General features: G+C 42.4%; 2 protein-coding genes across 2 annotated transcripts in view; both read left to right on the forward strand.

Annotated features, from left to right (window-relative positions):
• LOC146174142 (uncharacterized) overlaps window positions 1-7,739 on the forward strand; it is a 64,729-nt gene extending 56,990 nt beyond the window's left edge. The window contains exons 13-15 of the mRNA XM_084583124.1: window positions 3,385-3,595; window positions 4,687-4,863; window positions 7,431-7,739. Coding sequence (XP_084439250.1) covers window positions 3,385-3,595; window positions 4,687-4,863; window positions 7,431-7,552 — 510 coding nt within the window. The 3' untranslated portion in view covers window positions 7,553-7,739. The remainder of the gene's footprint in view (window positions 1-3,384; window positions 3,596-4,686; window positions 4,864-7,430) is intronic.
• A 7,436-nt stretch (window positions 7,740-15,175) lies between these two features.
• Window positions 15,176-20,715, forward strand: part of LOC146174143 (gastric triacylglycerol lipase-like) — a 41,748-nt gene continuing 36,208 nt past the window's right edge. The window contains exon 1 of the mRNA XM_084585326.1: window positions 15,176-15,298. Within this exon, the coding sequence (XP_084441452.1) occupies window positions 15,176-15,298 (123 nt within the window). The remainder of the gene's footprint in view (window positions 15,299-20,715) is intronic.

The following is a 20,715-nucleotide window of genomic DNA, read 5'->3' on the forward strand; positions in this document are numbered from 1 at the left end:
CACTGTCTTCTTGTACGCGTATCAGAAGTCCCTTAACTTCTACTTCACTTTCTGCATTAAAGTCGTATCATCCGCAAATCTAAGGTTGTTGATGCGTTTCTCAGCAATTTTCACTCCAGCTGAAGACTAGTCCAGACCGGCCTTCCTCATGATGCACTCGGCATATAGGTTAAATAGGCAGGGAGACAGTATGCAGCCTTGTCTCACTCCTTTCTCAATCGGAAACCAATCAGTAAGACCATGCCCAGTTCTGACGCGGCCTCTTTCCCTTCATACAGGTTTCTGAGGAGACAGAAGAGGTGAATTGGAACTCCCATATCTTGGAGAGCCTGTCACAATCTGCTGTGATCTACGCAGTCAAACGCTTTAGCATGATCAATAAAGCAGAAGTAGATGGGGTTTTGGAACTCTCTTGCTTTTTGCGTGATCCCGCGAAGGTTGGCAATCTGGTCTCTAGTTCCTCTGCCCTTGCTAAACCCAGCTTACACGTCCGGTAGCTTGCGATCCACATACTACTGCAGCCTACCTTGGAGGATTTTCGACAACACATTGCTAGCATGTGAAAAGAGCGCGATCGTGCGGTAGTTGGAACAATATTTGGCAATGCCTTTCTTTGGACTGGGGATGTAAACTGACCTCCTCCAATCCTGTGGCCACTGCAGGGTTGTCCCAATTTGCTGACATAATGTATACAGAACGTTAACGGCGTCGTCATGGTTGAGGTTTTGAAGCAACTCAGCTGGAATGCCATCAATTCCGCTAGCTTTGTTCTTAGCAAGGCTGGCTAAGGCCCATTCAACTTCACTCTTCAGGATGCCCGGCAAGAGATCAGCAATGACAACAGTCTTATGTTGGGTTCGCAGATCCGGGTCCTTCTTTTACAGTTCTTCTGTGTATTCCTGCGACATCTTTATCTCTGAGGCTTCAGTTAGGTCCCTGCCTTGTTTGTCCTTTATCACGCCCAGCTTAGGGCAGAAGCTTCATTTGATATCTTTGATTGTCTTATACAGAGCTGTTGTGTTCCTCAATTGGCTGTTGTCCTCAACTGCTTGGCACTGTATGTTCTGGAAGGCATTCTTATCCCTTCTTGCTATTTTCTGAAACTTTGTATCTTTCTTTTTCCCCCACAACTTTTCCAATCCTCCTTTTCTCAGCTATTTGCAAAGCCTCTTCAGATAACCAATTTGCTTTCTTGCATTTCGTTTGCTTTGGAACTACCTTCGTAGCAACTTTTTGTATTATATCACGAACATCAGTCCACATCTCTTCAGGCTCTCTGTCTTCTAAACCTAATTCTTGAAATCGTTTCCTCACTTCCACAGCACATTCCGATGGAATTTGATCCAGATCATACATGAAAAGCCGTCTAGGTTTCTGCGTTCTCCTCAATCCAAGCTTAAATTTGGCAACAAGAAGCTGATTATCGGTGCTACAATCGGCCCCAGGCCTCGTTTTTACTTTTATTATGATTGGTCATAGGGTTTTCTTGGCAGGAAATACCGGAGTGGGCTGCCATTACCTTCTCCAGTGAATCACATTACCAACTGTTGGAGTAACAAAAAAAGCTTATAAAAATTCCACACAGCGGAGAAATTGCAAGCTTTTAATAAAATAATAGCGCTACATTTTGTGACCGAGACCATTATGCAGCAGCATTACTGAAGTGTTCTTAGTAAATGCGATACTGTGATTATGACATACCATATGAAAATCTTTCGATGAAGGCTTGAAAGCTGCGCTGCTTGGTGGAAAAGCGAAATTTTCTACCAAGAAGCAAACCTCTCTTCATTTGAATTGTTCATGGGTTTTATTATATTTTTGTTACGTATAGATTCCAACGTACGCGTTTATAGACCGCTGTCCAGTATAATCCTGTGCCTCGACTTGAATCAGGTGCAAAATATATAATGCTATCTAAGATGCATAATATGCAGGGCTCGAAACTCGCTTTTGTAAAGAACAGCAAGACGTATCATGGTAAGCATCATTTGATTCAAGCATCAAATACTTATAGGTGCATTGCTGGTGTAGCATTTGAAATGCTTGAAAATAAATGGCTTGGAAAGAAAAAAGCGCGTGGTGATAATGCATTGATCGAGAAATTTGACAGGCCTTTCAGACATGTGGCTTTATTAAAAGCGATCTTTTGTTTTTTGCTGCAAGCTCACTTAGGTTCTACATAGCTAGTGGAATATCCCAGCAAAAAAACTAAGAACCGGGTCAAAAATACGACAAAATATTCTGTAGTTCTGTCGTAAACGTCAGATTTTTCTGTAGTTGTGTAGTGCTTTTCTGTAGTTCTGTAGCTTTTCTGTAGTATATTTCTGTTGTCTGTAATGCTGTAGCACGTTTTTATTGTAATTAGAGAAACTTGTGTTACTACAGAACGTTCTGTTGTCACAACAGGTTTCGTGTCAAAAACCGCACAGAAATTCTGTCGTAACAACAGAAAAATGTCTGTAGCTTTTTTCGACTGAAATATGAATCGATGTAAATGAATTATTCGGCCAAACAGACGTAATTGTATTGCTTCGCGCGAATGCCAGGTGTTCAGTAAGCATTGCAAAAATTTCAAGCATAATTTAAATGTTGATATCTTCTCCAAGTCTGTGTTCAGTTATCAGACGGACTAAAAATTTTTACACAGTGAAAGGTGTAAAGCTTGTCCCTGGACGAACATTCGATGACTAGAGCAGCACGCTTCACCATAGAATATCCTTCGTTTTGCAGATCTCATTTGTCTGGCGTCGAAAAACGGATTCTGTCTTCTTTTGAGGCCACAGCGTGCTGTACCTATTACAGTGCTCAGGATACTGCTGCAGATTTTAGGGCTTTCAGACCGCATTTTTCTCTTCCGAGCTGTCTTTTATATGACCCTCTTTCGTTTTAATGAACGGAGGGTCGCCAACCGGAAATCCCTGATTGTTATAAGCCATGTGTTATGCCTGGCTTGCCGCTTTCACGTTTTGTGTTACCTCGGGTACCCTGGAGCGCACTTTTTTGCGGGCTAAAAAGGTGCAAAACTATTTAGTGTGAACACACTCTAAAGTTCTGCGGTTATATTAACTACCAGAATCATTCTCTACCATTTAATTACAAGTTTAATGTCATGGCCATGTGAATCTTTTCAGAAACTTATTCTGGCGGCGCCAGTATTCCGAGCCCTGAATTCCATGCTCAACGTAACTAGAAGGGGTCGTGTAAATGTCAAACGTGGTTTACTTTAAGCAGCACAAGTCGTGGTAAAATTTCTTCAGATAAAACAGTATACAAATGTCAAATAGATGTTATTTAAACATGAGGGAAGAAGTATGCGAAACGATAAAAATTTCGCACCATCGCGAAGAGTGACCGTTACTTCTTCCTTGCTCTTTTTCTCCACAGATTACCAAAGACGACGTAGAATGGCTAAGATGTGGAACTTCACCTGAATGCAAAATCGTAGTGCTGAATGGATCGACTCCGCAATGGATTTCAGGGTTTGCCACAGTCACAGGTCTCCAGCCCTACACGAATTACGTGCTCTCTGTAAGAGGCTGCAATGATCATGGGTGTGGCGATGCCTCAACTATAGTCTTCAAGACGGCAGTGTGGGGTAAGATAGGGGACTTTTTGACTATCAAGCCTACTTATTTATCTGCCTCAATTACACTTGCTTTCGTTAGTCAAGTCGACGATGTAGTTTTGGTACAGAAAGGATTATATGCTTATAGAGAGAAAATAATGAGTCGAACATAATCTTTTAAAATATTAGCTGTACTCAGGTTCATCAACGAAATTGATACAAAGCACTCAGTCCTCACATTTGCATCAAGCACCCTCCTTAAAATTATTGAGGTGGGCTACTTGGAAATAGGTGCGATAACATATACTGAACCCCAGACGCTGCTTCAATAATCAAAAATACGGCCACGGCTCATAAAGTTGTCACGGCCGTCAAAGTGTGCATCTCAAGGACATCAATCTGAAAACCGCAGTGCAGCATCAATTACCCGGATGACCGAAGGATAGTATTCTTGTGAAAAAGGCAATTCTTGTCTTCAGAACGCAAGAATATCGCCACCTTATTCTTGTTCTTGGTTATTTGCCAATTTTATTTGACATTTGCTTGTCTCATGGGAATTTAAATCTTCTACGCAGATGATGACAAATCAATGCATCAGCTCACCAAGCACTGAGCCTATGCGCTGCCTAAAAAGAGTTATGATTAGTGATTCTGCTGTTGACGGTCGTTCTCCGATTTAGTGGAATCGCAGGTGCTGATAAATGCGATGAGTGAGAGCCCCAGGTAGGACCAAACGTGACGTTGTAGTAGACATAAGAGAACGTTTTTAAAGCATTGACGTTAGCATAACGTTCAATGAAAAATAACATGACACTTGAAAGGGAGATCACAACGTTGTAAGTAGGTTAATGGCAGGTAGCATACGAATACGGCTTCCTTCTGTGGCCCCATAAACAAAAAAATAACTAAAGTACAGCCAAATGCTTGAACAAACTAGCAGCCCTTCCAAATTAGATCGATGTTTAATAGTCAACAATAAACACCTAAAGGGGTATCTATCGCGAACCAAGTACACTTTTTGAATAAAAAATGTATTCTTTGTGCTGTGTATTATAGAAAAGAAAGAAAACAAAACCTTTCTGACTCTATAGAAGAAAGCTTTTTTATTTGTTTTGCATCAGAACCAAGTGAGCCAACCAACCTCTCTCTGAATACCACGGAAGAAGGAGCGATGTTCTTGCAGTGGGGAGCTCCAACGATTCCGGCAGGTCCGCTCACTGGTTACATTGTTCTTGGAGAGTGCGACGAAGCAGGATACTTGGCGGAAACAACAACAGAGGATTCGATCATTCTCTCTGGTGAGGACCGCTTTGGGCTCTTGTAGTAAAACAATAAAACTATTATTCCGAAATAGAAGCAAAAATGTAAGAAGGCGCCACATGAAACAGACACCCTAAGTTTCACTAAAAGTATCATATAGTACCCTTGCATTTATTGGCACAGTGGGTAACACAGTTCAAATAGAAAAGCTGCTTTTTACAGATCGAAGTGCATTTTATGTAACCTGCGAGTATAACAGCACACATCTCGTGTGCACTAAAAAACTGATCTAACGGCTCATTAGATTTTCTCCACAGTGTCACTTTTAGTGGAAGTGAAGTTCGTGAACTGTACAGATTGGGAAGATCTATTATCTAAGGTCTTCTAAGGAAGATCTAAGGTCTTCAATCCCATTTAGGACACATATAATTCATGAGGTTCAGATCGCATTCCGAGATGTTAACTTCAGATAATCTGTCGTTTTCTTAGTGTTCATTGTGTCTTGTCCTTATATTCGCAACTTCCTTCGTCCGCTTCTTTACTGTATTAAACCGTGTCAACTTCTAATTCTCAATCTTTCTTACAAGAAAACAGGCTCTTTCTGTATGCGTCAATATTTAATGGTAAAACAATAAACCGGTAAATGGGTTTTTGCTCAGGAAAGCCAGTTCAAGCAAGGTTTGGCTAACCGACAGACATATTCTATTCACATGCAACGTATCGATCTATGGCCGTGCGCTGGCGGTGCAGCCGTCAGCAGAGCACTCAATACAGTAACTCGTTAATTTTTAGTGTCGGCATCCTGCCATTTGACAGCTATAGCAACGCTAACAGGTCAAGGTAAAACTTGTGATGGAACGTAATGAGAATAGTTTGGAAGAAATGAAAGGTGTGGTAGCTGTAACGCTTCAAAGGAGAGCTCCAGGTTTAAGGTGCCTGCGTTGTGCGCGTAGAGGTAAAAGAGACTTTTGAGATCCCTACTCACTGTCATAAATATCAAATATGAAGAAAGCAGACGGCACTCATTAGCGTTCTGGATCTTTCATAGAGTTCCACACACGGAAGCTTCAGTTACGTGAGGAGTGAAAGTATTCAGCAGACAGGAATGTTCTCGCACCAACATAGAAGAAACCCGGTGAAACACCAGCAGCTGAACTATCTTTGTGCGATTCGTTGCTATATATATTGGCTGGAAAATTTGTTTTAGTTCATTCTTGCTGAACGCTACTGGGCGACATTATGACTGCAGTAGTTTCAAAAAAATTGTCAAAATATATTTATCATGTTAGCAGGCCGCTTCAACATTATTCCGGTTTGTCCTACCTACATTTAGTGGATTTATCTCTCTTTCCTTGCTAGATTGAAATTGCGCGCTGCAAGGTGGGAATTGTGTAGTACGACGCCCACAGCGAACGCTAACGGTTATTGCTAGGGCCGCGCTGTGCAATTCTGTTTCGGGAGCAACCCTGCCCCGCCTTTGTTTACTAAGTCCTTCATTGTTTTCCTTAATGCTCTACTGCTGTTGCACGTACGTGATATGAGATCTATTACGATTTGGATTTGTTAAATGGCCTTTTTATAAAGGTTTCGGCTAAAAAGAGTCCATCGCTTTTGGTACTGCAACCCTTGATGAAATGCCCAATACAGCGCAAACGAGCTTTCCTATTTCTTCTGTTTAACAAATAGATAACACATTTCTCAAAAGAAATTTCCTCGCAACATGATTCAGCTGATTTCCCAATATTGACATGCAGATGACTGACCAGTCTGGCCAAAAAGCGTGCAAAGCCTGAGTAGCAAAACGGACTGGTCAACTAGAGGTTTTTTTTCCTAATCATGCTTCTCTTTTCTTCTTTATGTGTTGTTCTATGAGCTGTGTGCTGAATGCATTTTTGTAAATAATTGAATTTTTATTATCATCAGCATTATCTTAATATAAGCCATATTTATTAACCAATTATATGGTTTAAGAGCTCATTTTGTTAGGAAAATATATTTTTCCAATTTAGCATACTTGAGCTATTTTTTTTACTACTGTCTCTCTGAACACGGAACCTGGCGCTTAAGATTCGGCGACTAGTTGGTCTGCCTCACGGTTTGTGTACTTCTTACTATCCTCTTACAAATACTCTACTGGGCTTTCAAGTCTTCCAGCGTCGCTGCGAAGTTTGCTTTGTTTGTTTCCATGTCGCCAAAATATTACCGATTAGGCTGCTAGGGCATCAGTTTTTCTCTGTACCATAAACATTAACGGAAGCCACCAGGAAGAAAGCAGTTTTTCACAAAGAGAGGTTCGCAATATTTCCAAATTCAGGAGTTCTCATGAACGCATAAGCTTCAGGGGCCCATGAAAGGATAAAAAAAAAAATTTGGGATGTGTCGTAAATAACTGAAAGTTCTGAAAACGTTTATGAAGATGAATGGAAATGCACCGTCCAAGTTGGTAGGTTACAAAGATGGTCTTGTTACTTTGAAAGGGGCAAAAACTGGATATATGTATGTATATATATATATAGATATATGTATTAGCGAAGTCCTGAGGGCAACCCTTCAAGAAGTATGCAGGTAACGTCACAGCATCGATCTCCGTTGTTCTCTTGCGCAGGTCTTCCATCTGATGCGAACGAGTGCACTTTCACTGTGAGTGCATACAACGTAGACAGCGGTGGTAGACAGTTTCGTGGACAAGCTTCAAAGCTGAAGACGTCGTGGCCACCTGTGGTGTGACCATCTGTGCCAACTTCAATCTCCAGAATAAATGTTCCACACTTTCCAAAATAAATTTCGCCCACTTTTCCTGCATAGACCCTACAACTAAGATAACATGTCCTGATATGTGTATTTTCTTCCTTGCGCCAACTATTTCGAAGCGTATATGGACTTCTTATGTAACTTTAGTGAGCTAATAAATGTTGCCACCTAAATTGTGAAATTGTGTCGATGTCATCGGTGGTTGGACAACAGCGAGCTCCGGTAGCGATGCTCCTATTCTTTGCTCACTAGGTCGGCCTCCTATTTTGTGAAGAGCGAGAATTTAATTCTATCGCCTTAACAAATACAGACAGGTTCATTAAAACTAGGTAAGCGAGAGAAGGTGGGATGCACCGAGGAATAATTAGATTAGAATCTTCAGCTAAGGCCTTAAGGGTGTAACGAGAACAGTGCAAGCGGGCTCCTCAGCGTCCCTGCTTTGGTTACCATGACTCGCGTACATGTTTGTTGCTTCTTCTTTAGTCAATGATTCCTTAATTACTATGAAATTTATCCCACAACTACTTTTCTCATGCAGTAGAAGGGTGCAAGATTATACAGTCTCAAACTACCATATCAGAAATATTAACCGACAAAGATATAGAGTCCCGGTTAACCGACCCGTACGGAGTTTTAGCGTCTGATGTCTGGTTCGGAATGAGATATTTCTGCTTGGTTTGCTTTGCTTTCTCCTCAATCTTAATTTAGAAGATAAAGTTCAGAGCTCTACTAGAACGGCATTTATCACGTGGTCTGTGGACGTTGTACAACTTTACGATCAATGAACGCTCTGATTCGTCAGCTGTCGCCTCCTACTGTCATGCCCGTAAATGTTCACTCACCTCGTCTTCTCGAAAAAGCCGGTGCTAGATTTTGAAAACAGGGCCCTAAACGCTATCACTCTTAAAAAAGGCGTATGGAAAGGGGGTGATTGTAGATTGCATGAATTCTCAACAATAGTTCTGACTCAAACGTGGTCGACTACTTCAACGGATCATTCTTAGACAATGCCGGCACCCACCGCCAAGGCAGCGCCATTTCGATTGGGGTTAACAGCAAAAAAACCAGGAGTTTTGCGATGTCAGTGCACGTCCTAGATCAAATAGTATTTGAACGTTACAGAGGATCTTCCATTGAGTGCGCTTTTTCGCATGAGCTAATTTAGGGCGTTAAATTGAATACAACAAAACGAACACAGAAGAAATCAGACGTAACTGCTAGCGCCCCTGTACAACCAGCAGCCGCGGCTTTACTCTAGAAAAATACTGGCCTAATTCACCTAAACCTATATTTGCTGCCTAATATATTGCCTACTGTCTACTTGCCCACTTCTGCTGATCGGGTTTTAAACTAACTGCTGGACACTGAATGTAGAACACAAATATGAGGTGCGGCTGAATTTAACTCCATTTTGAGCTGCTATGCCTATAAGTAGCAGTTGTTCTCTTCCTCACTCAAACGTGCCTTTCCTGCCAGGGCCGAATCAGGATTAGAGTGGCGTCATCTGTATGTAGTTTGATTGCTACAATAAGGCAGTTATGAACGCTTTTTTTTTTAAAGAAACAACACTAATTCGTTTTACCTACTCAGAGCTGTGCTCTGCCACAAAGTGTAAACAAGAAAATGGCCACAGGTGTAAGTTTGGATGACATTTACTTCACGGTAGCTGTGGCAGAAAGGTATGTCGATGGACGAAGGTCATTACTTGAAGGGTAAACCATTCAATTACCTACTCAGGCTAGACAAACGTATTGCAACTAACGCCTTCGTACAATGCTGGGTAATTCATCAGCTTGAATTTACCTAATATTTATTGTACAAAATTGTACAAAATGTTTTGCGCTTTATTATCCGGACTGTTCTTTGCAAAACAAAAGTGCAGGGGGGGGGGTTCTTTTTTTACTCATTATCACTGCGTATGCTCGTCAAAGAAAAGAATTGTACTTGCCTGCCACTGCTGTTGCCGCATTGCATCAAATCCCTAACCCCGCTTTGGATTTCAATGCGTTATGCATAAACAATTGTTGATATCCAGTCCTTTCCCGATCTCCAACCCGTTTCAAGGTTGTAAAATGAAAAATGCGCTCTGTTACATATGCTACCTGCGTCGTCTGTGTTAGCGGTTTTATGCTGGCAGCTGTTCGACCTCACTATAACAAGCCTTCGAAACCAACTGTCAGGGACACACAGACAGGCACCAAAGGATATTCTTTTCGACGCTAGGCTTTGAGGCTGCTCCAAGCTCCATTCAGTCCGCCACCTGCAATTTTTCTGAGTGCAGTATTTCAACTCGAGATATTGATCTTCACATTACTGCTCGAAATCTTATAAGCTTTGCTTTGCTTGCAAGATCACTCACAAACGAATTTTTCTTCGATGCAAGCCCCCCCCCCCCCCCCCCCCCCGCCTCTTGCTGGCGAGATTTCGATACTCTTTATGCACTGTGTCATTTATTATTTGGGGAACATGAATTGTAATTCTATTGCTTGCATTATCTTGTTCCTGCAGGTTCTGTCCATGAGAGCCAAATATAGATATCATCGACTGCTGCTACTAATAAAGCCTTAGCCTACTAATAAATTTGCAGCAAGGAATAGTTTTTGCAACGCAGGGCAAATTGTCGTGCACGTCATATTGAATATTTCAGATCAAGCAATTTCTCCAGTGTTCCATCTCATCCGACTTGAAGCCCTATAGATATGCGAGATTTCTAATTCCCGCAATATCGACATCAGTTCGTTTTCACTCAAGTTGATATTTTCACCGGTTTAGAATAAGTTTTCCCGCAAGGAAAAGTTCTAAAGGTAGCAATGATACAAATAGCGGCCACATACAACTTCTTTTGTCGTGACACGTGCACAAGCTTGGCTTACTAACAGCGGACGTACCAGAAACAGCGAGCACGAACATGAAGGAGGATGCGTAACTAGCCACCCAATGGAGAATTCGGAAATGAAACAAGATGGGGCAGGGAGGATTGAGCCAATATTTGCTGTATATAAAGAGTAAAGGCTACTGTGCGTAAATCTCGTTTTTATGTTTTGAAGAGCGTCGAGTTTTCGTTCCTTGCTTAGTGGGTCAATGCCCCAATTTTATATAGACCTGCGCGTTGGTAATTGGCCTCTCTTACGTTACAAAAAGTTAATAAAATGACATAGTAGGCAAAAGTCACGGGCAAAACTATATTGGGACTATTGCAGTCTGTCTAACGTTACAAAAAGTTAATAAAATGACATAGTAGGCAAAAGTCACGGGTAAAACTATATTGGGACTATTGCAGTCTCTCTAACGTTACAAAAAGTTAATAAAATGACATAGTAGGCAAACGTCACAGGTAAAACTATATTGGGACTATTGCAGTTAAATGACTGGTCATGTTATGATTCGAAGCCGAATCGCTATGAGGGATGGTCCGAGTTCAACACTTGCCTGAGCTTATTCGATTTTTCACCCCGGCAGTCAAGGTAAATTCACGTGAGGGTGCCCTTCGCCGGCCGCTTTCCCGTTTCAAACTGCAGACTGCGCAAAATACAACGCGCCAGCGTCGTTTAGTGTTATAAGTATACCATCCAAAGTCAGAATGCCATGCTTTACGCACTATCTCTCCGCACATTCGCTGGAAGCCGCACTTAACATGCCGTTCTGATGCGTAGAAGGCCTATCAGCTCTTTCAGTTATAGAAAGAAAATAATACGCATTCAGTGCATTATCACTTCAAACCATTGCTTTTTTGAGATACAGTAAAGGATAGCATATAATAATAGGAATATTTTATTGCATTAAAATATATTAGCTTTGCAAACAATCAAGATCAGAGGAAACGCGAAGCGTGAGGAACAAGCGGGAATATCGGCACTTTTTGACTCAAGCAGCGCCATTGAGCGCCAGCTCTCAAGCGGCCAAGTCAAACGTGGCAGAATCCTGAGCAATGAGGCATAACTGGAGGCGCAGCTTTGTCATGACTGTTGCGGAGTTCACTGGGGAGGATTTAAAGCGTCATCTATGTGAAGAATTTATATGCGAACGGCTGTCTTGTGGCAGCAATTGTTCGCTAAGTGTTTGACCGAAAGTTGCTCCGGTCGTGCGTCATCCCCAAGTGCTGTCGCCCGTCAAAGGCTGAATGAAAATTGTAAGTTTGGTGTTATGAATGCTGTATCATCTGCGAGCCATGAGTATTTATTCATGGCATTAAAAATTCCGAGTTATGTAATTCCTTGGCCATCAGTCATGTGTGTTACCTAAAGTAGCACTGAGCCATGTAATGCTGGAAAGCAGGTCTCTAAAGGTGTCGACTAGGAGCCCCTTACGCTTCGACAACGCTTACGTTTTCGCATTTTCCCAAAGCAGTTTCTTTTGGGATATGAAAGCTTTTGGTGATGCGTTAAAGGAACAATGTGCCACGGTCATCTTCGTGAAGCAGAAATATTCTAGAACAAGGCCGAAACAATACATAAATTTTATGACGGTCCCTTATTTGTCAAACCACAAGTGAAATTGCTGTTTTCGGCTTGGGCATTCCACTCTCCCCTTTACTGATTTACTGAGTTTACTGATTCATGACTGATTGAGCTTTGTAAAGGCGAGTGCTTTGCTTTCCCACCTTTTGGTGAACAGCGCATTTACCCAGAAATGAATGAGAACTCCGCCCACTTGTATTGTCATAAACTGGTAAATACAAGCAATATTTCAATTTCAAATGCATTATTTAGCATTCCTGGTGATTATTAGTAAAATATTACCAATGTCGCGTCAGACAGAAGAAAATGCTTGACATTTTGTCGTTCCCACCGGAGCCATCAATTTAGCTTTTGACGACACTTGCTCACTGAAAGTGCTACGCTGGTAATAATGTATAATCTGGCATGCACACAACGCCGTAAACCTGCTGGCCGCCTGAGTGTCTCGCGCATTGTTATCGGCGGCTTTACTAAATGTCTCTGATGTCACCGACGTAAACGCCAGCATGAAGTTCATGTCGCAAATGCTGTCACACTGGTTGAAGAGCGAGCTAAACGACCAATAACGTCTGCGATGAATACGTGGCGGGTCTTATAAGTTCAGAAAGAAAGGAAAATCACTCTCGTTTCCGGGTTATATGCTAGCAATAATTTGTCGGAAAGCGGTTACACATGCAGATATGTCGGAATCCACGAATCTGCTGTGATACGTACTCCGATGTCGCCGAAGAAGAGTTATTAATGCGCTCGAGCAGTGGCCTTCCTTCTTCGTCGCCATGGGGATAGTGCGAGTGAGGAGCTAGAAAGTAAACATGGAAATCATCGTATTCCGCAACATGCCTTGTCAGATGGAAGGGAGGATGTACTAGGTGCAGTCCTCCTGTGAGGGTACAGACCTCAACCAGCGACCATCATCATCGTACGGCAACTCAAGGCAAGGCCTCCCGCACCACAGGGGTGGAGGGGTTTTGTTTCGGGGAGCGGGCTTTTACCAGCCACGGGGCTCATGAAATCTGGCTTATTCTCACCGGGGCGGAGTCGCAGGGCCAGTGCACCCCGTCCATGCCGCCCCGGCGGTTCAAAACCTGACGCGAGCGAATATTCTAATATCTGACTTCGATTCTTCCAATTTATTCTTTGAAAATTATCGTGGGGTGGCCCCATTCTTCATACAACTTTTTCTTGCCGAGCTGGTGTCTTTCCCATTCAAGGTGGAACCACAGCTCGTTGCTAATTTTCTTCCTCACCTCGAGGAGACAGGGTGTTTTCATGCTGCAGACTGCTCGGCATCTAGCGATCCAGATTTGACATCTTATTTCAACGAGAGTCAAGGCGAACTGCTTTTGTGCTTCGCTGGGCAGCGGGTTGAGATACCTGACGGTGGCATATGGTATTCCTGGCAACACAAACAGCTCTTTCAGGCGATCCAGGAGTGAGGCAGGGAGGATACACTCGAGAAAATTGTGTTACGCAGTCTCCCGCACTCCACAGAAAGGACATGCATCGATGGATGTAGACAAGGTCGGCACAAAGGCTCAGCGGCTGATCGGTAAGATGCCACGAGCTTTGCGCAACGTGAATGACGCGCGGCGTGCATCCAGGAACTGCGAAGATATGTATTTCCACAATGGACGCTGGGCGGACATTAGATCTCTGTATAGATGGTTCGGCAGAGGGGGGGTCAATAGGTCCAGTACGGTCTTCAGTTGCGCACTCTGAGGCTCTTCCCTTAACTCGTCTCTAAGCAGTAGCGAATCCTCCGCAGCCATACGATAAAACGTGAGCGGCATCCCAGCGCGGTGGGAGTTATGTGACAGGGGCTCCCTGGTGAAGGCTACGAGCCTGGTTAATAAGAAGTAGATGGTGAACATTTTTGTTCACCATCTATTTTTTATGCGCAGACACAAGGCGATCGAGCGCAAGACTAAGTCTGGAAAGGAAGATTGAGCTGTGAGTGGCGCGACAGATTGCAAGCGAATGCCATCTTCGTTTACGTGGTCGTTTGTTCGTTTCTTTACATGTGCAGTGCGTTTAGATAGGTAGTGGTGACGTAAGTATTCTTCGTTCTTTTATAGCAGTAGTGTCTGCTCTACGGCGTTGAATAACAGTTCGTTATTACAGGTCCTATCCTCATTAAAAGTACTTTTTTGTTCTCCTTGAAAACGCGCGAAAATTGCATACCATGACGCTTTAATAAAATTTCGCTAGTAGTTAGGTTTTTAGGTTTTGATTTTTGTTGCTTGTAAACTGAAGGTCTTATAGGCTTCATTGAGGAGGGCTCGTAAGGTGCAACCCGTGTGACTGACGAGCAGTCGTAGCGAGAACAACCGCTTTAATTACAGCAATCGAAATAAACAGACTCAAGGAGAAAGGCCAGATATAAGGATTTTAGCGCTGAAAAAATAGGCACCACTACTCTTGCTGTTGGTTGCACAATACCGTACGAGGAAATTAGCTGGTTCTAAAAAAAAAGGAGGCCTGCTCAAGAACAGAAACATAAGGGTCCAGGCCGGTGGGTCAGGGAAGAAAGCACGCAACCTAATTGAAAAGAAAAAAGTATCACGCTAGCAGATACACTCACGCAAATCAACTGGTGAACATCTGCTTCCGCCGCAAGAGCCCATCCAAAACCATGCTCGCGGCTTATCTAAGTGCCGGTCGGAGCACGTGTCGCCCCTAAGTGTCAGTGAACACGATGCCCGACAGGCACCGAAGGGTTGGCGCCAGACAAGTGCCGCCGGCAAGGTTCTTGACACGCGGGCTCCAACAATTGCGCCGGTTCGTTGCATATGTCAAGCCAGAGGGGCCAAATCTCCCCTAAAGCTTAACTTTGCATATTACAGGCTCTTTATCTACTCTCACCAAAGGATACACGTGAAATTGAGAGAGGCGATTACGGTCGTTGGCCTTTTTTACTGTTTGTCTGTTAAGGCAGCTCAGTCGCTTTTTCGGAAAGCAGCTGTCGCTTACATTACGTCAATAGGCCTTTTGCCAAGTTTATGCAGCTGAGTGGTAGATAGGATGAAAATGAGGGTATATGTATATTTCAAGTATCCAAAAAAACTCTACTGTTTTCGTTATATAATAAGATTCCCCGTGACAAACGCTCGCATAGCGTTGCAGTGTAACGCATTGCACTATAATGGTGCGGCAGCGTGACGGTCAGCGTTTTTATATGTGCGTTCTGGGTTTGGCATTTGCTCTACAAGGCTACAGCTGGGAAATATCAGGGAGCGACGTGGATCAAGAAGCAAAGATGACTACCGTGAGTCATTCTTTTTAGCAGTGCGTTGTACGGGCATAATAAGGTAATTGTTTATACCACCACCAAGAAACGCAAATTTCTATGGCCACTAAGTATTATAATTGCTGCGTGAAATACGAACTTGCTAGGAGGCTAGCCAGCTCCATGCGCCTTTCGACACATTTAAATTCAAATTTCTCCCAGATTTACGCCGGCGAAATTTGCATGTTTTGGGTTTCTTGAGGGTATCCATGGAAATAAGAGTGAAGACACCACAGCATAAGATTCGCTGGAGCGCGAAATAGTGCTCTGCGCATGCGCGCCGGTATGCTACATTCGCCGTGGCCCAGTTACAGTACCCAAGTAGAGGGCAGTCAGCTTACCCCCCTCCTCTGTCACAGCCAGCGTTACATCCAAGAAGTGGCGCCACCGGCGATTTCAATGGAAGGTTTACTGGTAGCTTTATTTTTTCTGGTGATTCTGTTTATTGCAGTTCTAACAGCTCAAAGTCTTATTTCTTGATAATTTTTAACCAATTGAGATTCACTTCATTTCTTTAGAAAACAGACCATTTGCTTAGCCAAACTGATATTTCGCCATGTATTACCTTGTATATGGACGAAGGCCAAACCGGGCGATTTCATGGCTATCTTAGCTGCTTTTCAATCTATTAAAACAATTCACTACCGACGGATTTCGCTTCTGCAGTAGGAGCTTAAGATTTTTCAAATTTCAGCAATTAAAAGACATTATATAGAAAAAACCTTAAATGAAATGGTTATTGAACAAATATATTATTTCCATATTGTGTTACCCTCACTTACAATAATTTTGTCGAGGTTTGGTTTGGTAGTCCACCAGTGAAATAGAGAACATTGCTCGCACACAACCTAGCCAAACTAAGAAAACCAGACATGCTTTTGAGTTCAGTGCATTTGCTTAGCCATAATGAAATGCTTATATGGCTCAAATATTTCATTTTTTCATTTAGGTTGTTTCGCGTTGACAAGAGCCCTCTGGAATTTGTAATACAGCAATATCTCAAGTAGAACAAAATCAAAGGTTCTACAATTGCATTTTGGTGGCAAAAGTTTGCATAAATATAGGTCCTTCAAAGGCATTTGGACAATCCGAGACTTTTCCCAACAATGTCCCATCATATATGCCAATAGTTCACATATGATCCGCCTATATAATTCAAAATTTGCAGTCGCTCGCACCTGATCGGGCCCATGGATAGCCATTCTATCAATAATGGGCTAAAGCCAGGACCATCACTGCAGAAGGACTTTTGAAGGGTCAGTTGGTACATGATCTCGAGTTTTATAGCGCTAAAAAACACTACAAGAAGAAATACACAAAAGAACAGAAGCTTCTGTCCCTTTGTGTCTTTGTTCCTGTGGTGTTTCTTCGGCGCTCTAAATACCAAGATGACTGACCCTATGTTCAACTATCTACGCGCCTTGACTACGCCAATTTATCAAAAATGGCACATGATAGCGCCAAGACTAGGCCAATTGTAAACCATTTTTCTATTCCGGTCTAAAATCCATCCCTTATGTACTTCTAATATAGTTTTGAGGTGGTATTCAATTGCAATGGCTGCGGAAATATATTCTTGGATCTGATGGGAGCCTCACCGAGGTTTGCGCCTTGACCGTTATTGCTATAAATACATTCAGTTCGTTTCCGCCCGCAACAGTCAGGTCTTCATGCAAACCTGTAAGCACTAGTTCAGTACACAATGCAGACTGTTAAAACATTTAGACTTATACTGCTTGTACTCCCAAAGCAAAGAGTTTTATATGTAACCTTTTATATATGCTCGATCAGCGGACATGCAAACAAGGGAACCAAATGAATGAAGAAACAAACTTCATTTTATTTCTAGTCACCTGAACACATGCCAAGACACAGCTAGGGACAGATAGGACACATTTGCAGGTGGTAGGGTTGGGTGTGGAAGCTCTTTGCAGGATCAAGGGATGGCTGGTGGGGCTGTAGGCAGGGGGGTCGAGCCATGAATTTAGGGCTCTGCGCAAGGGGGCTGATCCAGCGCAATAATTCGCTGGTAGTTCTCACAAGCGAAAAGTTGGGCAGGCTTTAAGAATGCGTCGTCTTCAGCGGGACCTGGATTGTAGGCTCCTGGCATCCTTTGCATAACTTGTTACCGCCAGGTCCAGCTCTGGCTTTTCTCATATACCATCTGTGCAAGATAATTTTGCACTGAGGATAGAGAAATAGATTACACAGCAGTACACTCTGCAGGCGAATTCAATCAAGTTCATTATTTACCTAGAAAAAATGGAGGCGCGAATGTTATTAAACAGAGGATGCCCTGTAGTCATAGATTGCACAGAATATTTGCAATTCATGGATCTAGACATCTAAAATACTCCTGACAGATTGTCAATATGCTGCAGTAAAATAAACTTTGTGAAAGGTCCCCACTATACTGGCGATAACATCTGCAACCAGTAACAGTCACTGAGAAGTGGAAACCATTGATGCGAGGTTTGCTCCACGGACGTCCGCTTCCTTGAGTTTACCCGGTTACAAGATCCTAAACTAGACGCATAAACAATTAGTTCATCAGCATAATCATGATACATGCACAATCTGATAAGCATTGTCCAAAATAGTGTTGAAAAATATGTTATTTGTTTACAATTAATATTTAGATATTATACTGAAATGAAATATTATTGAAGTTAATATTCAAATTAGCCTTGTGCGCCATGAGCAGCTTCAAAACTTCATTTTTTAACCTTCCATAAACAAGGTGAAGCCACTCGCCACCCCCGTCAATCTCTGCAATCTCCTTCAATTCCTGCCGCCCTTTGCCTAGGAGTAAAAGCTGTATATCAACTTTTAACGATGCTTTCTTTTTACATGGGATAAACACTTGCTATCCCAAATGCCAGCATTATGAATTTAAATACAATGAACACATGAATTGATGGCCAGGTTTGTAAAACGTGATCTTAAATAGTATGTTTACGTCGCTCCTGGTCCACGTAACTGTAGACAGATTGGGTTATTTTGCGAAGCTTACAAAACGCCCGTGGGACAAACGAGAGTTATAGCTTTTTCACTGATAGTAAACTTGGGCAAAGAAAAACTTTTCTCTGCATCGCCACCTTCTTGCTGCATTCACTAATCGTTTGCATGTGAACAAGCCTTTAGTGTCCCTCTGAACTGCAAATGCAGATTTGTAGGATTTTTATCTTGCACAAATGATAGACGACCTATATTTCCATAATCGCATTAGATGCGATACCACATTACAACTAATCTCGCTAATGAACAAAGTTGTCAATGTCCCCTAAACGCACCTTAACAAAAACAAATAATAATAATTCTCTTGCTATTCCACAATTATTACTTCCTCTGGTACGTAATGTAGATATTTCTCAGTGACAGTTGACCCAGAAATCGGCATGAGCATCGCTTTTCCCCCGAGCAAAAACTGAAATGAAACGCCCTATCCAACAATCAGTAACTCTGCCCAGAATATTATTTTCAAAATTTTCTTAAGGTAAACAGACGATATTATTTACAAAAAGGACTTTGTTGACTTGCATTTGAACTACGTCGGAGCTCTCGTAAGGTGTCAGAAGATGTGGCTTGCCTTTCCGATTGTACAGAACCACGCCCGAACGTAATCCTCGGCCCCAAATAAACGTCCGCGCCGCCGTCGTCGCCATGGGGAACACGAACAGTTCACCTCGAGCGAGCAAGCTTTCTTGTTGCGCTGGTTTTCAGGAAGGCTACCAGATCAGACTCATTACCTATTCTACAGCTTTTGCTCTTGCAAAACAAGGTATGCAGCCAAGAGATGTGTACAAGGGCGAGGCGGAAGGGAATAAGCCACGTGCAGTACATTCAGACGAGAGGGAAAACAGGTTACAGCAGGCGAGTAAAAAAGAAATCACAAAAAAGCGCTTTGCACTGCAAGGGAAGGGGGGGCTATTCTGGGAAAAAGGGCCAAGCCAGGAAAAGCGAGGCGGGGGTAATACTCGGAGTAGGTGAACCTAGAGAAAGAGGACAAAAACACGGGAAATGCTTTGTGGGTCTTTCACAGCGAGTCGTGAATTAGGGAAATATCATCTTGCAAATTCTGTAGGAAAAAGCGCGGCTTTGACATAGTTGTTGCTTATAAACCTACAAACACTTCACTAATGTGTGCGACCACGTGCGGTCGTATGTGGTGGTTAAATCTGGCATAAACATGATTCCATAAAGTTGAAAAAAAAATTTTTTCTTCATTCCTTAACACAAATCAGAATAGTGCAAAATGCAAGCTATTACACTGTCTTATTTAGGATACACGTTGCATACAAGCTAATATGCCAAAGCCAGGAAAAAATACAGCGGGCAATTTATTCTTTTCTAGTAGAGCAATCCACTATATTAGTTTGACTTTAAAAAGTTTGTAGGTCAGCTAGGGACATGATTGTGTGGCCCGTCCGTGTGTTCCTAAGCTTGCTTTTAGGGAAGCGAATACTGGCCTGTTCGCATTGCAGCGTTATGCAAAAAAAAAAAAATGTGCACGAGAACAATCAAATCTTAGGTGAGTGACTGCTTCGGATTACTGTTTTCAATCAATACGCCATCTATAGCAAGAATGTCTGCAAATAAATTTAAACCCACGCACGAAGAAGTAATAGAAATACTACAAGAACGGGAAAAAGTCTGCAATTTTAAACCGAATCAAAAGAAAAACAAAGCACGAAATAATATAACGCCGGGACATGTGCTATTATAAATAACACAACGTATGGAAGCCTGGAATTCTCTACGGATCCTTGGATCCGGCCGCATTTTTAACGAATGCTCAATAATATATTTTAAAACACACGGTGATTGATTTCATTCTACTATTTGCTAAAGCTTCGCGCAAATGCAGCTCAGCCTATACACTTCTAAAAACTGTGGTGCACCAGTTCTAATGCACGGATGCCGGCTCTGGACTGTGGAATTGATTGCGTTAGGTTAGACCGCGTTCGGGCTGATTTATAGTTACGCGTAGCACCAAACCGTAGTAATCTCCTTAAGAAGAATGTCATTATATCCTTATGCAATATACGTGGTTTAATTCATGAAAATTAGGCAAGCGTCATTCCGCAAATGCTGCATCTACTCCACCTCAGACAAAATATAGGATCTTGTCTAAACCCTACTTGGTTCATTTCTATGCGCCTCTTCAGCCCGCATTCGCTAACTACTTGATTCGCTAGAGCGTTCCGAAAGATTATTTTGCACCTCGGTTCTCACTCCAGCTGGTTGTCTTCGTTTTTATTTTTATGCGCTTATCCAAAACTATGACTACCTAACTACACACGATTGACCTCATATGTTTTGTTTTCCCCTAAACTGGCATATCTGAAACTGCCTATATATCATCATCATCATCAGCCTGATTATACCCACTGCAG

Source organism: Amblyomma maculatum, chromosome 11 (assembly GCF_055883805.1).
Source record: "Amblyomma maculatum isolate TAMU_Amacu chromosome 11, ASM5588380v1, whole genome shotgun sequence".
In the NCBI taxonomy this organism is placed as follows: Eukaryota; Metazoa; Arthropoda; class Arachnida; order Ixodida; family Ixodidae; genus Amblyomma; species Amblyomma maculatum.